We start from the raw sequence: 15,956 nt of genomic DNA, 5'->3' as shown, positions 1-15,956 counted from the left end.
GTGCGTAGTGTCGAGCTATATTGGACCTTTTTTGCATGGTGTCGAGTTCTTGGGCCTTAATAACCTAGTGTCGAACTAATTTGTCTTACGCGTATTTGATTTTAGAGTCTAGCTCATGGGAGTGTTTTACTTTAAGTGTCTAGCTCGTGGGCCGCATTACTCGTGGGTGTCAAACTCGTGGGGTGACATCCCTTTCATTTTCGGACACACAGCAAAGGCGAGTGATGCAATCATTAGATACATATTTTGCATTGCATTTCGTTCTACCTCACGTTTATTTACTTATCCACACAGTCAGTCTACATTAGCACTTTAAAATTGACGTGAGGTACGAATACATTTCGGTAGCAAGTTTACTTTTACGATATGATTATTTTTTTTCTTCATAACAAATGTGCCCAATTCTCACTACTAGTATTCCGAGACATAACTGGCCAATCAAAAATTCCGGTTTTTTTTTTTAATTCTGAATTCAGTTGGAGCATTACTCAAGATGACTTGGATGTGATATAAATGCTCTCACACTACATTTGACGTAATCCGAAATTGGCGTCCATCAAGTTGTTGTGCATGATAGCACTAAATTGTGATGAGAAAAGTGATAAATTTTTATTGTCCCTCCGTCTTTTCCGCAGAATCTTTCGTCTTCCACTACAGTTGAAACCATTCATATAATAATGGACTACTTAACTGCACGCCCCATAGCAATTATCTGGTACTCAGGAGGACATTCACAGTTTAAAACATGCAGTACACATTATAATCCCCTACAAGACATTGAAAAAAAGTGGTATGTTACATTCATTTTATTTACATAGCACGGATAGGAACTCTGGCAATGTCTGTAGGATATTAAATGCCATTATGTTAACGTTATTGAATTTTATGAATAGAACATGAGCTTTTCTCTTGAAAGTTTTTGATCATGGTTTTTGATCAAGGTATAGCCATCTGTGACATAGGCGGGAGTATTACAATACCGGTAGTATCATGAAGAGAAGTATACTTTACCCAACAAAAGACATTCATGTACATCAATCGCAAATGATCGAAATATCAGCTATACAACCATAAGTATACAAGTGATATTCCAACTCCACTAAATATTATTTATTTCGATAATTTCATTGTTTCCCCTTTACCTTGTTTTGTTTTTCCTCCAATCTTTTTTTTTCCACCGAATTCGTAAAATCACGTTCGTAGAATCTGAATTCTGCAGGTTTATACCTGAAACTGTAAAAAAATACTTCACACCCTTAGCTGTTATCCCATGGTATCTCGGAAAAAGCGTTTTTCCTTAAGAGTGAAGGTGACGAATGAATATGGCTTCAAACGGTTTAACTCTTGACTGGATGACGTGTGGAATTCTGTGCCTGCAACGAATACATTATGGGTAATCCGGCTAAAAAGCGGGTCAAATTTTACACCCCTCCGCAAGTGGCAACCAGCTCTCCACTCTCAGCCACCGAGGACTCCTAGTGATGCGCCCGCTGACAAGATTTCTCGACGAGAAATGACGTTCATGATATTTCATTACTAAAGTAAATCAAACATGTCAACTGCACTTTATTGGCAGGCGGTTTGAGAGTCACGATCACCACGCAAGTAACAGCTTCAGCATTTTCTGCTGCACATGCATCCAAGGAGTTGTTCAGGGTAATCTCATTTCGATGGGCTGGGTCTCCTTCTAAATCCCCCTGATTTGAAAATGGTAATCCCAATCGAATATGCCTTTTCTTTCTCTGAACTTATTTTTAGTGAAGAGGAAAGAACGGGCAGGGAGAGAATGGGGGTAGGATCGAAGATTCTTTCTTTGAGATTACGGAGGTGATTGATAGCGTTCTTTTGTTCTTTCCTTGTTTAACTCTATACTGAATAACCTCATCTCACTTGCCTGTTCCTTGAACTCAGCTCAAAAGGTTATGAATATTATGTATAAGGTGTCCCTCCTCTTCGCATAGAGAATACTATACGGGGGTATACTCCTTAATGATGTACGTTCATTTCCCCATTTTGCACACACAGAACGGGTATATTCGATCTGGCAAGATACCAAAAGGGCTTTCGCAACAGTGCCTTTGCTTCAATCTTTTCAGATTACCCATTTGGATTAGACGTTAAAAACACGTTTTCTGCAAAGCTGACAACATCGTTTCAGATTATTACATCTTTTGATAAAAACGGTATTTACAATTCAACACTTAAAAGGCATCGCTGTTTGCATACCCTCTCAAAACGAAAAAAATAATGATGAACGAAACACTTAAAAGACGTATGCAATGCAAACGCATGTTGACTTGCTTTGATTCATAACACTTTAATCATTACTCATGTGGTCAAATGAATATCTTAACACATGCATTATATGTATAATATACATGTGTACATATGTATGTATACATAGGCCTATTTCAAATTATTTGGATACCCTTAATCAAAAAAGCCAAACAACAACAACAACAAACGAGATATGAAACTCGTCAGACTGACGAGTTAGGTGATACGCTTGGGGTCATCAGATGTCGGTCATCTGTGATCGACAAAGAAAAGAATGTGATATAGGCACCTTGAAGTTATACTGAGTTTGCATGCAAAACCGTTTCTCTAACCTCTCGGCCACGGGACATCCACGGAAATGGTAAGGCAAAAAAGAAATGTATAGATATTACAGGGAGAAAAGTCAATGCCCACTCAACCAACGTGGCCGCGTGAACATGTATTGCATTGCTAGACGGAAATGCGGCCTTGTAACTACTGATGTCGCTATGCCATTTTTGGCAACTTGGGAAAAATACGTGCCGTAAACATAAAACCTATAATCGGCTGGTTTTGATACCTTGCCTTTAATCACAATCACGCTGATAGCGTATCACCTAACAAACAAACCTTCCAAAACCAACCAATATTCTGTCTATGACATCATCTTACAATCACTAATTTAAGTACTATGATCTTCAAAAAAAGGCATAGGTATGCGCCTTCCCCTAAACGATGAGCATATAACTTAAGTGATTCCATATCTAGACTGATATGATTAATAAAACACATCATATGGGAATATTTAAGTAATACTCAGTCTAGGGAAGATGTATTCCATTGTCTTCTGTTGATTATAGTTGAGCAGTGATCGATTTTTTTTTTCGATCGAGAATTTTGGATTTTTTGTTCAAAGGCGAATCGAAGGAATCTGGCAGTAAAAATAGTAGAAAACTTATTATAAGATATATTTTGCGTATTCAAATATTCATTTAGCCACATGATTGATGGTAAGGGTGCATTTTTATAAGACAGCACAAGTCGACACGCATTTGCACTGCGAAGGCCCTTTGACTAGAAACGTCATGTATTGCAAGCTTTAATTTTCAGGCATCTTTGTAAACGTCAGTGGCGTACAAATTTCAGATAAAGCAATTCCTCCTCGTAGAAGGCCAAGAGAAACATGATTGCCCATCCGACGAGCAATCCAATGTTCTGACAGAAGAAAGTGATGATTTTCTCCCGCTTCTCGGATTTTTCGTTTATCGCCATCTGTGAAGATATAGAATAGAAGGTTTTGAGTAATTATCGTTATCATTGTCATTACCACTATCACTGTTATTATCATTATCATTATCACTATCATCATCATCATCATCATCATTATCATCACCATCATCTTCATCATCATCATCACCATCATCATCATTATCATTATCATTGTCATTGTGGAACATGTTGCCAGACAGAGTCAGGGCCGGAGACAGACACTATAAGCAATATGTAAATTCTTAGTTCTTTTTATACAACACCTCAGAATGATGTCGAATTGTGATTGGCCAAGAACATGTCACATGACATTCAATAGAAAATACCTACCAAACTCATTGAGAGTGACAGCCATACAATAGGCCCCTGGCATGGGCCTATTGCACGGCTCGAAGGTACTGTAGCACGGCTTCGTGGGGGGCTACTAATGCATGGCCGCTCACAGAGTTATGTGGCTCACAGCAGCAAAGCGCCAGCAAACTACATTGTACGTGCTGGCCGGCTGCGCTGCGATGCGCTGCCGGTAAACAGACCAGTCGCGGCGGAGTACTGCACAACGTTAACGTGTACGCGCAGCTACTTTACCTAGCTAGTTGCATGTATTGCGGCCTACCTACTGCTGTGTTTTTAGTTTTGACTCTGATCTGCTACGTGGACCACAGTGCTCCCAAAATCAAGACTTCATTTCAAGTTGAGAAACCGTAATTTGATTATTTTTCTGTGTTTTTATACAAAATCATTTTCGGAAATAGAGAAAGTCTAGACCTACTACTAGATCTACCGACATCTCAGGTAGGATTAACAGTCAGGCCTAACTCGATCTAACGTTAGCGTAGAATGGGTATAGACCCTGCGGAGTTTGTGATTCCTGTGACTGTGTGGTCGAATCATGACGAGTGTTTGAAAGCAGGGTGGTTTACAATTCTCGGCCTAATTGTTACATTTATTTTGGGGCCTTCCTGAGTTAGCGGTCACTAATTTAGTACTGTGATTGTGGACAAGGTGTTGCATAAAACGAATAATTTATGATTTTGTTCGTGCATTGGGGCACGTAATACCGCACTCGGCGCGAGATTCGCCACTGGTCTATTCAACGCGGCGCTACGCGCCTTGTTGAATAGACCAGTGGCTTATCTCGCGCCTCGTGCGATATTCGTGCCCTATGCACTCACAACTCATAAATTATTCGTATACTAATGTATAAGACGGAAATTATGTCTAGCAAATAGAGCATTGTTCTTGATTATCATGCCCTATATAACTGTAAATGAAGAGTTTCGTTGCAAAATGAGCTAAGCGCCATTTTTAAACATTTGAAAATACCTCCATCATCAGATAGAGCAAAACAAAACTTTTCCGGTTATATCTCATTTGTAACATAACAAGGAATATCCTAGAAGTTATGATTAAAAAATCCCATATTTTCGTATCATTTTCTTTGTTTTTTTTAGCAACCTTGATCACAGCAATAGCAAGACGTGTTGGAATATTACACATGATAACTCAAATGATGCTTATAATGATTTTATCGTAAAGTTGACCAAAATATATTATGATTGCTTTCCTGTCAAGCGTGTTACAAATAAGAAAAGGTATATGCATAAGCCGTGGTTTAACACAGCACTACGTAAACTTTGTAATAAAAAATGTATATTGTACAGGAAGTATGTTAAAAATCCAACTGAGTACAGATGTTTTAGGTATAAGCAATATAGAAATATGGTATCAAAAGATATAAAGAAGGTTAAGATTTTGTATTTTTGAAACAAATTTGAATCAGCTACAGGTAGTATGAAAAAAAGTGTGGAATATAGTTAATGGTATGCTTGGTACAAGAAAGAAGTCAAATGCCCTCCCTAATGTATTAAAGTGCAATAGTAAAACTGTTACTGGGCAAGATGATATATGTTCTGCTTTTAATCAGTTCTTTATTGATATTGGGCCCAAACTTGCCTCATCTTGTAAACAAGTTGGTAATTATATGAGTAATGTCAAAAGAAATGCAAGTAGTATTTTCTTTGAGCCGTGTTCTCCTGATGAAATAATCCGGATTGTTAGTAATATTCAAAATGGTAAAAGTCCTGGGCGTGATGAAATTGGTGTTCTGCCTATTAAAAAAGTTATTCATATTCTTTGTATTCCTTTAGGTGAAATTTGTAATTTATCTATGTCAACTGGCGAAGTTCCTAATAATTTAAAAATTGCAAAAGTTAAACCCATACATAAAAATGATTCTAAGGAGGACATATCAAATTATCGCCCTATATCTATTCTTCCTTTATTTTCAAAAGTTCTTGAAAGATGTGTCTTTAATCGAGTAATAGTTTGTTTGTTTTTTAGAAAAGTGTAATATTATAACTGACAATCAATTTGGGTTTGGGCATAAGTATTGTGTATCTTATGCATTAGTTGACTTTCTTTACAAAATATTGAATGCACTAGAAAAAAACCCAAATAACAATTGATTTTTAGATCTTAGTAAGGCTTTTGATTCCCTTGATCATCATATTCTTTTAGATAAACTTCACTGTTATGGTATGAGAGGTGTTGTATACAAATGGTTTCAAAGTTATTTGGATAATCATAAACAATATGTATCAATTAAGGGTTATACCTCTAATCAAAAGACAATCAAGTGTGGTGTGCCACAGGGGTCTATATTAGGCCCTTTATTATTTATTCTGTACATTAATGATATATGTAATGTGTCCCATCTTAACCCATCTTAAGCAATACTTGAGTGACAGACAATCTTTGGAATAAAATTAATGTATCATAGAAAATATTTTGATAAGACTATATATATATATATATACTTTTTCTTTAATGTGTTTGTGTGTCTATGGTTCTTTTTTTGTGTGTGTGCTGCTGTTTGTAACTTTGGAATCTATATGATATTCGTTTGGTACATGTTAAAGGACTTGGCTTCATATAAGACACCGCCTTCCTGTCGAGTTCCTAATGCTTCATGATTTCTTATGTTGACGTTTATATTTTGTATCCGTTGAAGTCATATCAGTTACTTTATTCAAATTTGACGACATGAATTTGAATGTAATGTATTTGTACTTATATGTAGTGTAGTGTAGTGTATTTTCTCTGTTTGTTTTGTATGGTTTTCATGGAGTATTGAATAAATAAATCCAATCCAAATCCAATCCAAATATCTCAACTTAACAACGCTCATTACCATTATCATGATTATTATTATTAAGGCTAGGTGTGAAAATCTTCGTCAAACCCTTTATACACCATATTTCAAGATATTCACTATTTATGAAAATTTGGAAAATAAACCTAATCAATTTTGGAAAATAATATTTGAGATCGTCTGTTTACAATTCGTTCCATTTGAATAATAAGAATGAGGTTCATCTCTAGAGTGATAATGCACATGACATTTTATTTTTGGTCATAAAGAAGTACTAGAGCATTAAGATATGCTGCGAAATATGTTGTCAGGAAAGTAAGAAAAAAAAGCTTCCATTGTCCCATGAGATAAGAAGATACAAAGAATCATGACTTCCACTGAACACTACAAGTGAGATTTCAAGATTGATCGGTTGGTTTGGTTTTGCTTCCTTCTTTATGGAAAATATCAATAAAATTTGATGTTTTACAGCAAATATTGACATTACGTTCATTAACCGTTAACAGCAGGAGGAGACAAAATGCAATAAAGTGCAGAAATGGCAAACAATAATTTGAAAAAAAATGTATAAATAGACTAAGGTTGAGCATGAATGTTATGAGAGGAAATAGATATCGGTATGACAGCTACAAAGTGCAGATAGTCGCCATATCAAGCATAGCTTGAACATTATGGCCAGTCTTTTTTTGATATACAGAGATGTAAAAGAGGGCTGTATGAATACATGCTGCTTTATGTTCTACAGTATAAACTGAAAGTGCATGTGGTGCTAGTGCGTGCATGAGTATACAGTAAGGATGCACTCGGATGTCATAACAAGGCATAAGAGATATGGTTATAGATGTCTAGAAAATACAAGCAAATATTGACTATAAGTAGCTGGGAATAAAGAAAATGCTACAGTATTTTAAAAATGTAAGTAAAAACAACAAAAAAGCAGAGAGCTGGTTGGATTTCAATGATTTTCCCCTGATATCGTTTTCACTTTGAATGATGTTTATTTCCGTCATACTGCCATACTCCCCTTTCTTGAAACAGTAACGGTAACGGGTTTAACTACACAGATTCGTTCAGAATTGACCAGAACTGAGCGATGAAGAGTAAGAATTGGGAGAATGCATAGAATTGGAAGTACTGCATTGTATCAAACAGGTTTCCGAAAGCATTAAATAGTTGCTACCGCGGACACCAAATTAATGCTAATCACCATTTTACACTAACAGAGAGTTGTTCTTGATTTCTAATGATCGTAAGTAGGTCATTAAAACCTACTACAAAGTAACCGAGCTCAACGAGCAAGAGAGAGAGAGAGAGAGAGAGAGAGAGGGAGGGAGAGAGGGAGAGACATTTACGGTTTGTTGAGTGTCCGCAAATTCACCCGCCTCTCCGATATACAACAAATCTTCACCGATCTTGTTACAAGATATGGCAGTTACAGCTAATTTCCTAGAACACGGTTGCAATGACTTTTAAAACTGATAACACCCTCTTATTAATGGCAGGAAAAGAATCGTTTAACAATCTTAAGTGCCGTTTTACAGATGCGATGTAAAAGTGCTAAGTGCATCAGGAAAAGAGTCATGCCGACAAATTAAGATAGCAATAAATAAATGCGACAGGTTTCCACTGAATCAATCGTTATTGCAAAGAACACAAGGGATATAAAACAAGATAATTATAATCACAAGGATATCATTCATTTCAAGTGACCCTCTGATATATTCGAGGGTAACCGAAATTTATTTGACAGATTCCTCTTAATCGTGATTCCCAAAAATCATCTGCTGCGTACGTGTTTCTGTCTAAAGTTTATCGATAATGCCACGCTTTCGCATGTCCTAGAAATTGTATTTGAGTTAATAAAAACAAGAACAATCAAAAACAAAAAAGCAGGACAAGGCATTTAGTGAGCAGGGACATTATAATGTGTTGGGTTTTTTTTTTTCTTCCTACAGACATGTAGATAAATCAGACAGTTACACTGTACTCCTCAGAATATTTCTTAAATGAGATCATACAGCTTCTGGAAGGAAGTAGTTTCTGAAAAATGGAATTCTTTAGTCATCACTTTCAAATAGTAAAAGCCCTTCTTTCCGCGTTTTGACATGCTCTGTACATGGAAATAGACATTCATATTCCTCGGTATACACCGCAAGTAGATGTGTTTTTCCGACTGTATTCCATGAGTCATTTTACTTTCTACAGTATTTAAAGCCAAATTATAGCTCTCGTATGCAAGCAGAACTGTCTATTTTTTTCTTCTAAAATGTACACATATGCTTAAGAAATGTGTGAAATAACGCTGTAACAACACAATTTAAGTTGTGTAAAGACGAAAGTCCACAATCTCAGAGCTTACGCCATAACTTTTAATAATCGAGTATCGTAATTAACAAATCAAGTAGTCAACGATTATGTGTGCAGTGCATATTTCTAGGTGCATTCTACATTCTTTCTAAATGTATTGTTTGCTGAAAGTACAGCTTGGTTTGATTTCGTTGTATTTGTGCTATGCTAGAATTGTGTTGATTTGGGAATATAATTTATGTAATATATTTATCATGAATTTGTTTTAAATATGGAATCAATACAAGGTTATGGGGAAAAAGTCGTGCCACACGATATCCATCGATCTTCCCACACTACAGTGAATCACATACAACTTAATTTACGATTGCAAGGACACGATCGATCATCACATTATGTTCTACCTTCCCACAAAATGGGGAACGCGGGATTAAGGGGAAGGTCTCTTCTAGAATAAAAGTCGTGTACTACGATCGAAATTTTTCTACACTTTTGATCTCAGAACACTCCAAAACAACTCATCATCATTGCAAACATCGCGCCAGCCAGGAAAGTTTCTTGGTAGAACCTTTCGAAGTATTGGAAGTAAATTCCACGTGATGGAAGATGAATTTTGAGCCCTTCCGAGAACTATGCTTTAGCTTTAACCATCTACTGTGATACATCCTTATTCTGAGTGAATACTAGCGCATATCTCCTTACCTCCTGTAGCCAGCTGTGCCTGTTGCTCATGGCGGGCGACCGTTTCATTGCGGGTGACGACGGCCCATGGGAATGGGGGTGCCCTACGACATCCTTTTTCAGCATCCCACCAAACTGGTTATCATGACGGGAAGAGAAAATATGAAATGCCCTTATCAAGTTTCATAAAAATCACATATTTAAACGCACTTCACACACAAAACCGAAAGCAAAATATCGTCCCCTAGCAGAACAAAATGTTCATGAACATGTTTCCAACCATTATCCTAATTCTATTTGGACGGATATTTTTGTTTGCTTGTAAGAAGCCAATCAATTTAAAGACAGCATCCCCTAATTAAAGACATTGGAAATCTCAAAATTAAACAGGGGTTTCGTTTACCTCTGTAAAAATGGATCCTCTGTCGTCTAGGCATTACCATGATCCCTATCTCCATAGTGATTGTTATCAATTTGTTTCATTCTGTGGTTTTGATTGGCTTTCTTTTTTATTTAGCAATTTGAATTACATATGCATTATAATAATACAAATCATTAGGCCATGCCGTATAATGCAAATCACCAGGCCATGTCAATGCCTCTCCGTTTATCTTAAAGGGACATTCCGGACGATCTTCATAATTTCACATCATGTAGTTCATAAATCAACAGCTCCATGTATAAATTCGTGGAATTTCTTGTGGTCTTTGAGCAGAGAAACCGATAAATTGAAAATCTTAAACAAATTACACTGAACAGTGTTGATGACACCAGAGCCTCATATATTTCAGAAATGTAGCAGTGCAATTCCATTACAATACCACTCGCTCAACAAGTTCACCTGTGAAGAATCTATGCATGCTTTCTTCCTTTGTTCTGCTTCCTTGAACCCCAACTCATGCATTCTTGTGGTGAGGCTGCCATGTCACCATCCTTGTTCATTGTAATTTGCTATAAATTTTGAAAACATTCTCATTTCTCATCCCAATCACTATAAATTCTGAAACTCTGTACTCAGTTTAACTGATTTAAAGTTGTTCAAATGTAAAAGTCTGAAAATCATCCGGAGGTCCCCTTTAAGTCCACTTTTATGGATACGAAGATTTAGAGTCGAAATTACCTGTGCACTTAGTCTTCGATATGTTCGTAATCACCCACGTTTATTTCATTTTTTTTGTGTCTCTTTCTACTGCTCTAACACGTTTGCTTGATGCTATAGGAGGGTATGTTTCTCAAACGGATAACAGCCTTGTATACAGTTACAATATCTCGCAATAATTTGTTCCCACTTTCCATCGTGAGGTACTATACTGCCAGTTATTGGCATTATAACTTTGAGGAAAAAATGAATTATCCTCGTGTGCAATCTAGTCGTAAAAGAAAATTAAATATTGCTTTAATAATATCAAACAGTTCGCACAGTACTGCACAAAGCACAAATATTTTCAAAATAAAAGTCAGCACTGTTCAACACAACATGGAAATTGTGCAGTGTATTTCAGCACAACAAAAGACTTGAAAAATATTGAGGTCAGTAGAATTTAAGAGAAAAGAGAAAGACAAGTAACAATGAAATTTGATTATAATTTGCTTTATTGTTTTTGCTTCCTCTTTCTCTAACATACCAAGTCCACCATTGATACGTAGAGGAAGAATCCCGCCGTCACGGCAAACAACCATTTCTGTGCGCCCTCCTGCGTCCCAATGAGGATACCCACGTAGAGCCCAATGAAAGCCGAGCATCCGCTGGCAAAGTTCCAGAACACGGCCGCTCCGTAGCACATGCCATTGCCGATGAGTACTCCGAAATCACCTTCAAGAAACAGTAGTAAATGGTTATTTTCATTTAACCTGGGTAGTCACACATCTAGAAATTGTAATAAAAGTACTGCAGCTGTCAGTGTGTCAAGCACATTTTGTTGAGACGTTTTCCAATTGTGGATTTTAAGGTCCAGAATTCGGGGTAATGTCAACACACACACACACAAAAAAAAAAAAAAAACACTGTAGAGCTTCATTACATAGAAGCTGTTTCGACAAATAATTCCTCGTGTGTTTCCCTCTTGCATCAGGAGCATTGGGTAGTCACTTTCGCTGTAGATTTTGTGACGATGAAATCACTGTACTGTGGTACAGCATCAAGCGGAATCACACGGTCCGTTTTATCGGCGGAAGTGAAGCTAATGATGCTGGCGCCTAATTAAGACCTGATCACATTTCTTGCCAGTTTCAGAGTTCGTTGAAAAGGAAATTATTCAATGAAAAAACAAAACTAAAAGACATTGTCTTGGTCCGCAGAGAAGGTCAAAAATTAGATGTTTTGTTTTGTCTGATGAATCTTCATCACTCGTGAAGCAACTAAACCTCCTAATTCCTTGTAGCTTCAATTCTTAATATGCTAATTACAATGGGCAGAACAAATGCAAGAACAAGAAAGCAAATGGATGACAATGTCTTTTTGACAGAAAAGGGTTGTGCAGCCTCCAACCTTCCATCGTAATACGATAGTACGGAAGCCTTAGTGTGTAACGTGCCACTTTCTCCAATCGAAATAATTTTTGGCAGTGTTCTCTCTCCAAAAAAAAAAAAAAAATTGTTGGGACAATACTGATCGTATAGCAGAATTGACAAAACTTAAAGATGAAAACGAAATAATTATTTGGATGTGCCATGATGACATGAATTCGTCTGAAAATTAAATGATGAAGTCACTCCCTTTCCATTGTCATTGTTATTGTTGAACGTGGATGTGTGTGTGTGTGTGTTTTTTGTGTTTTTTTTTACAAACAAATTTTTATGATGCTATAACTTCGGCATGAGACAGATAAACTCGCTATCTTTACTGAAAATTCGTCGCATGCTTCGAACTCAGGTATACATTTGGCGGCCATGTCATTTTTTTTTTTGGTCTTTTTTCTTTTTTCTACTTTCTGTTCAGCGTTGACTTTGATTAGCAGATTCACGCCGCACGAAACGAGTAGTACCGTTCCTTTCAAATCGTTTATGACACAGACAGTAATGAACTGCTAGAGTCTCATAAGTTTTAATAAAACAGTAATACCGATACTGATATATAAATTACATGTCATTAAATCTTATATAAGTTTGAAATTTAATGTAATGATTAGCAATCATAACCTTCCCCAGAAACAAAACATGCCATTATTCCTTAATCGACAAAACTTGAGCATTTGATCAGTCTGAGGTAGCTCTGTTTATATGCATTCATTAAAATTAAAACAGATTAAAAATAAAACAGATACTGATAAAAAAAACCAAATACATAAAATGTGATTCCATCGCATCATGATATACTGTATATGATAGGCATAATGTGATTATCAATTCTCTGGCTTGATTAAACAACTTTTCAAATTTTTCAAACTCCAAAACTGCTTAGAAAAAACAACATTCAACTGATTTCAATTGGATCCTCTCTTTAAGATCAAGACATGGATTGCACTCACCTAGTTCGTGCGGGATTTCGTGGCACAGTACGGCGATGCTCGTAGACACACCAAAGAAGATGTCCGAGGTGAAAGCCGCTCCTATGACAACCCCATCCAAGACATTGTGGAGGGCATCCCCGAGTAAAATCATGATGGATATTGGTGTTAAACCTTGATTTAAAAAAAAAAGGATGAAAGGAAATTTTGGTGTCAAGGTCTCCGTCTCCATAACACCGGCAAAAGGTGGCGTTAAAAGTACTTCATATTAATTGGAATTACGAGTATACACATTATCTACGGAGTCTCTTATCTTCGCCGAGAAACACGCCCTACCCCCTTGACCCCCTCCCCCCCCCCCATAAAAATATAACAACAACATCTTTGTTTGAGATGACCTTTTTTTTATTTCTAACGGACAGTAAACTCAACACGGCACAATCACAAGATTTGTTTTAAACAACAATTTCGAACACCTCCGAAAACACACACACACACGCACGCACGCACGCACACACACACACACACACACACACACACACACGTATACCACTGTAAAGAGTGGCTTGGCATCAGATGTTCTTCGCGGGCGGAAATATTCATTTGATAATCACATTGCAGCAAACAGAAACATAATGAAACCAAATCAATATCTTCTTTAAAAAAAACTCTTAAATGAAATATGATAGACATAGCGCAATAAAATTGTTGAACTGGATAGAAAATAAGATAAAAATTGTGGCAGGTGAAAACAAAAATGGTAGCAGCATTTAAGGCGGTAAGGATGACGGGTAACCTCTGAGAAATAAGAAATACCGTTGTCAATTGGTTACCTCTTACTAAGCAAGACGACGAGTTGCCCTCATCATATTCCATGGTGACCAGCTGCTCGACACCCCTGTCCTCCGTATCGTTGTTTCCATTCACATTTGGCTGCAAAATGCAGAATTCATCACGGAGATAATCATTCAAACCTCTTCTTTTTTTCTACTAATGTAGAGGACGCTTGCATGGGAGCAATTCCTGTGGTGAGATGGGCAGGGTGCCTTGTACACTTGAAGAGGAGATCATTGGTTCAAAACTTGCCCGGTGTTTACATTCTACAACAATATTTTTACGCACTATATCCCTGCTGTCTATAATAATCCATCCAGCAATGCTCCATGGAGTATTTTATATCGTTAATCCAATACTCAAAACATTGCACCAATAAACTTTTTAATGTTGATTCGTGCCCTAGTATAATACAGACCTCCCAACAATTCTGAATTTTGGAGGAAAGAATCTGAATTTTAACCATTCCTAGCTATTGTTTCAATAGGATTTTCCTATTTTACTTGATAATTTGACTACACGCTCCTCTGGAAACTGCTTTTTCTTTCCTGCTTTTGAGCTAAATCATCTTTATTTTTCAGTCAGAAAGGTTTGGAGGTCTGATATCCATATACAAAATGTAATTGTTGAACTTCAGAAACGTTAGAGGTTTACTTCGGAAGCAACAAAAGCCAAAAAGCGATGGAGAGGAAAATGGAACAGCATTTCAAGCCTTTCAAATAAAATCCATTTTGTGGTGGAAACATTAAAAGTCCTAAACTTGAGTTTCATTCAGACGTTCATACAAGATAAAAGAAGCCTCGATGCCTTTCTTCTTTTCACTTACATGAGTCAGCGAACTGAGGTCCGGTAGGTTGGGCAAATTGTTTTCCACTGTAGCAGTTTCCGTCAACCACGCCTGGTCGGCTTGCATGTTGAACATCGATGTCTTGTCGTCGTTCTGAAAAAGGCAAATGATCACATAGATATTTATCGGCGGAGATTCCAGGCGAGTCTAGGGCAATTACCCCCTGGGCAATAATCCTAATCCATCACCTAATCCTAACCCTAACTCAAACTCCTAAACCTTACTATAACCCTGATCTTTACTCTAACCTTACCACTAACCAGTATTTACCCCGGGGGGGGGGGGGGGAGGATTGCCCTCTGGGGGTAATTGCCCGGATACGGGGTTACATATCTATTTTGATTAGAAACCTCATTTTGATTACCTAATGAATACAAACAATAACAATGACTTTCACACAAATATTTTACATTCTAAAAAAATTACTAATTCTTACAACTTTAGTAAAGGTCAACATGACGTGGATTTCTCTTTACTTCAGTTCGGCAACGTGTAAAGGTGCTGTTTACCACCGGGAGTAGTGATTTTAAAAATGTTCGAGTTATCACATTTGATGTTGTATAACAAAACATTCTACCATTTAAAAATTTCGCCATAAAGCCTAAAATACACGGAGATATCATTATTTTCCCCAATAAACCATAACTGTAAACGGTTTATTCTAAAAACAATTCTATCACAACCATTTTCACATTGATTTTACTGCTTTACATTTTAACATTGGATTTTTTTTTATCAATAGCTTACATTTTAGAATTATTTCAAAGCACTAAAGATAGGTTTTTGTTTAATCTGAAAATGGTAAATAATGCTTTAAATGCGATGTATGTTTGCTTCTTGCATTGTCTGGTTTAATATAGGTTTGTCTCCCCGGTTCGAACCCCTGGTGGGAACAGCTGAGCCAGGCAGCTGAGCCGGTGTTGTATATCTCGCTGTGTGTTGTGTTATTTCGTTGTCTGGTCTGCTACAGGGAGACAAACTACGTCACCCAAGATTGTATCAGAGAGGGGGTCCCGGGGGGGGGGGGGGGGGGGGGGGCAAGGGAGTCACTACAGCCTTTATATGCAAAACGATTCCACTTTAAAGCTCTATACCACTCCAGCTCAAGTGTGTTTTCAAGGGATGGTGTAGTATTGGTGGAGATGAGGATTGGGCTTCTTACTTT

At 37.1% G+C, this 15,956-nt stretch overlaps 1 protein-coding gene across 1 annotated transcript in view; it reads right to left on the bottom strand.

Moving 5' to 3' along the window:
- Positions 1 to 3,381: 3,381 nt before the first annotated feature.
- LOC139729943 (zinc transporter ZIP12-like) overlaps positions 3,382 to 15,956 on the bottom strand; it is a 60,565-nt gene continuing 47,990 nt past the window's right edge. The window contains exons 8-13 of the mRNA XM_071640864.1: positions 14,771 to 14,884; positions 13,944 to 14,043; positions 13,132 to 13,284; positions 11,290 to 11,477; positions 9,686 to 9,799; positions 3,382 to 3,528 (exon numbers count right to left, since the gene is read on the bottom strand). Coding sequence (XP_071496965.1) covers positions 3,382 to 3,528; positions 9,686 to 9,799; positions 11,290 to 11,477; positions 13,132 to 13,284; positions 13,944 to 14,043; positions 14,771 to 14,884 — 816 coding nt within the window. The remainder of the gene's footprint in view (positions 3,529 to 9,685; positions 9,800 to 11,289; positions 11,478 to 13,131; positions 13,285 to 13,943; positions 14,044 to 14,770; positions 14,885 to 15,956) is intronic.

Source organism: Diadema antillarum, unplaced genomic scaffold (genome assembly GCF_040938485.1).
Source record: "Diadema antillarum isolate AM-2024a unplaced genomic scaffold, OU_Dant_1.0 seq00000271_RagTag, whole genome shotgun sequence".
Classification (NCBI taxonomy): Eukaryota; Metazoa; Echinodermata; class Echinoidea; order Diadematoida; family Diadematidae; genus Diadema; species Diadema antillarum.
The sequence above is the reverse complement of the archived record's forward strand: the minus strand, read 5'-3'. Positions and strand labels throughout refer to the sequence as shown.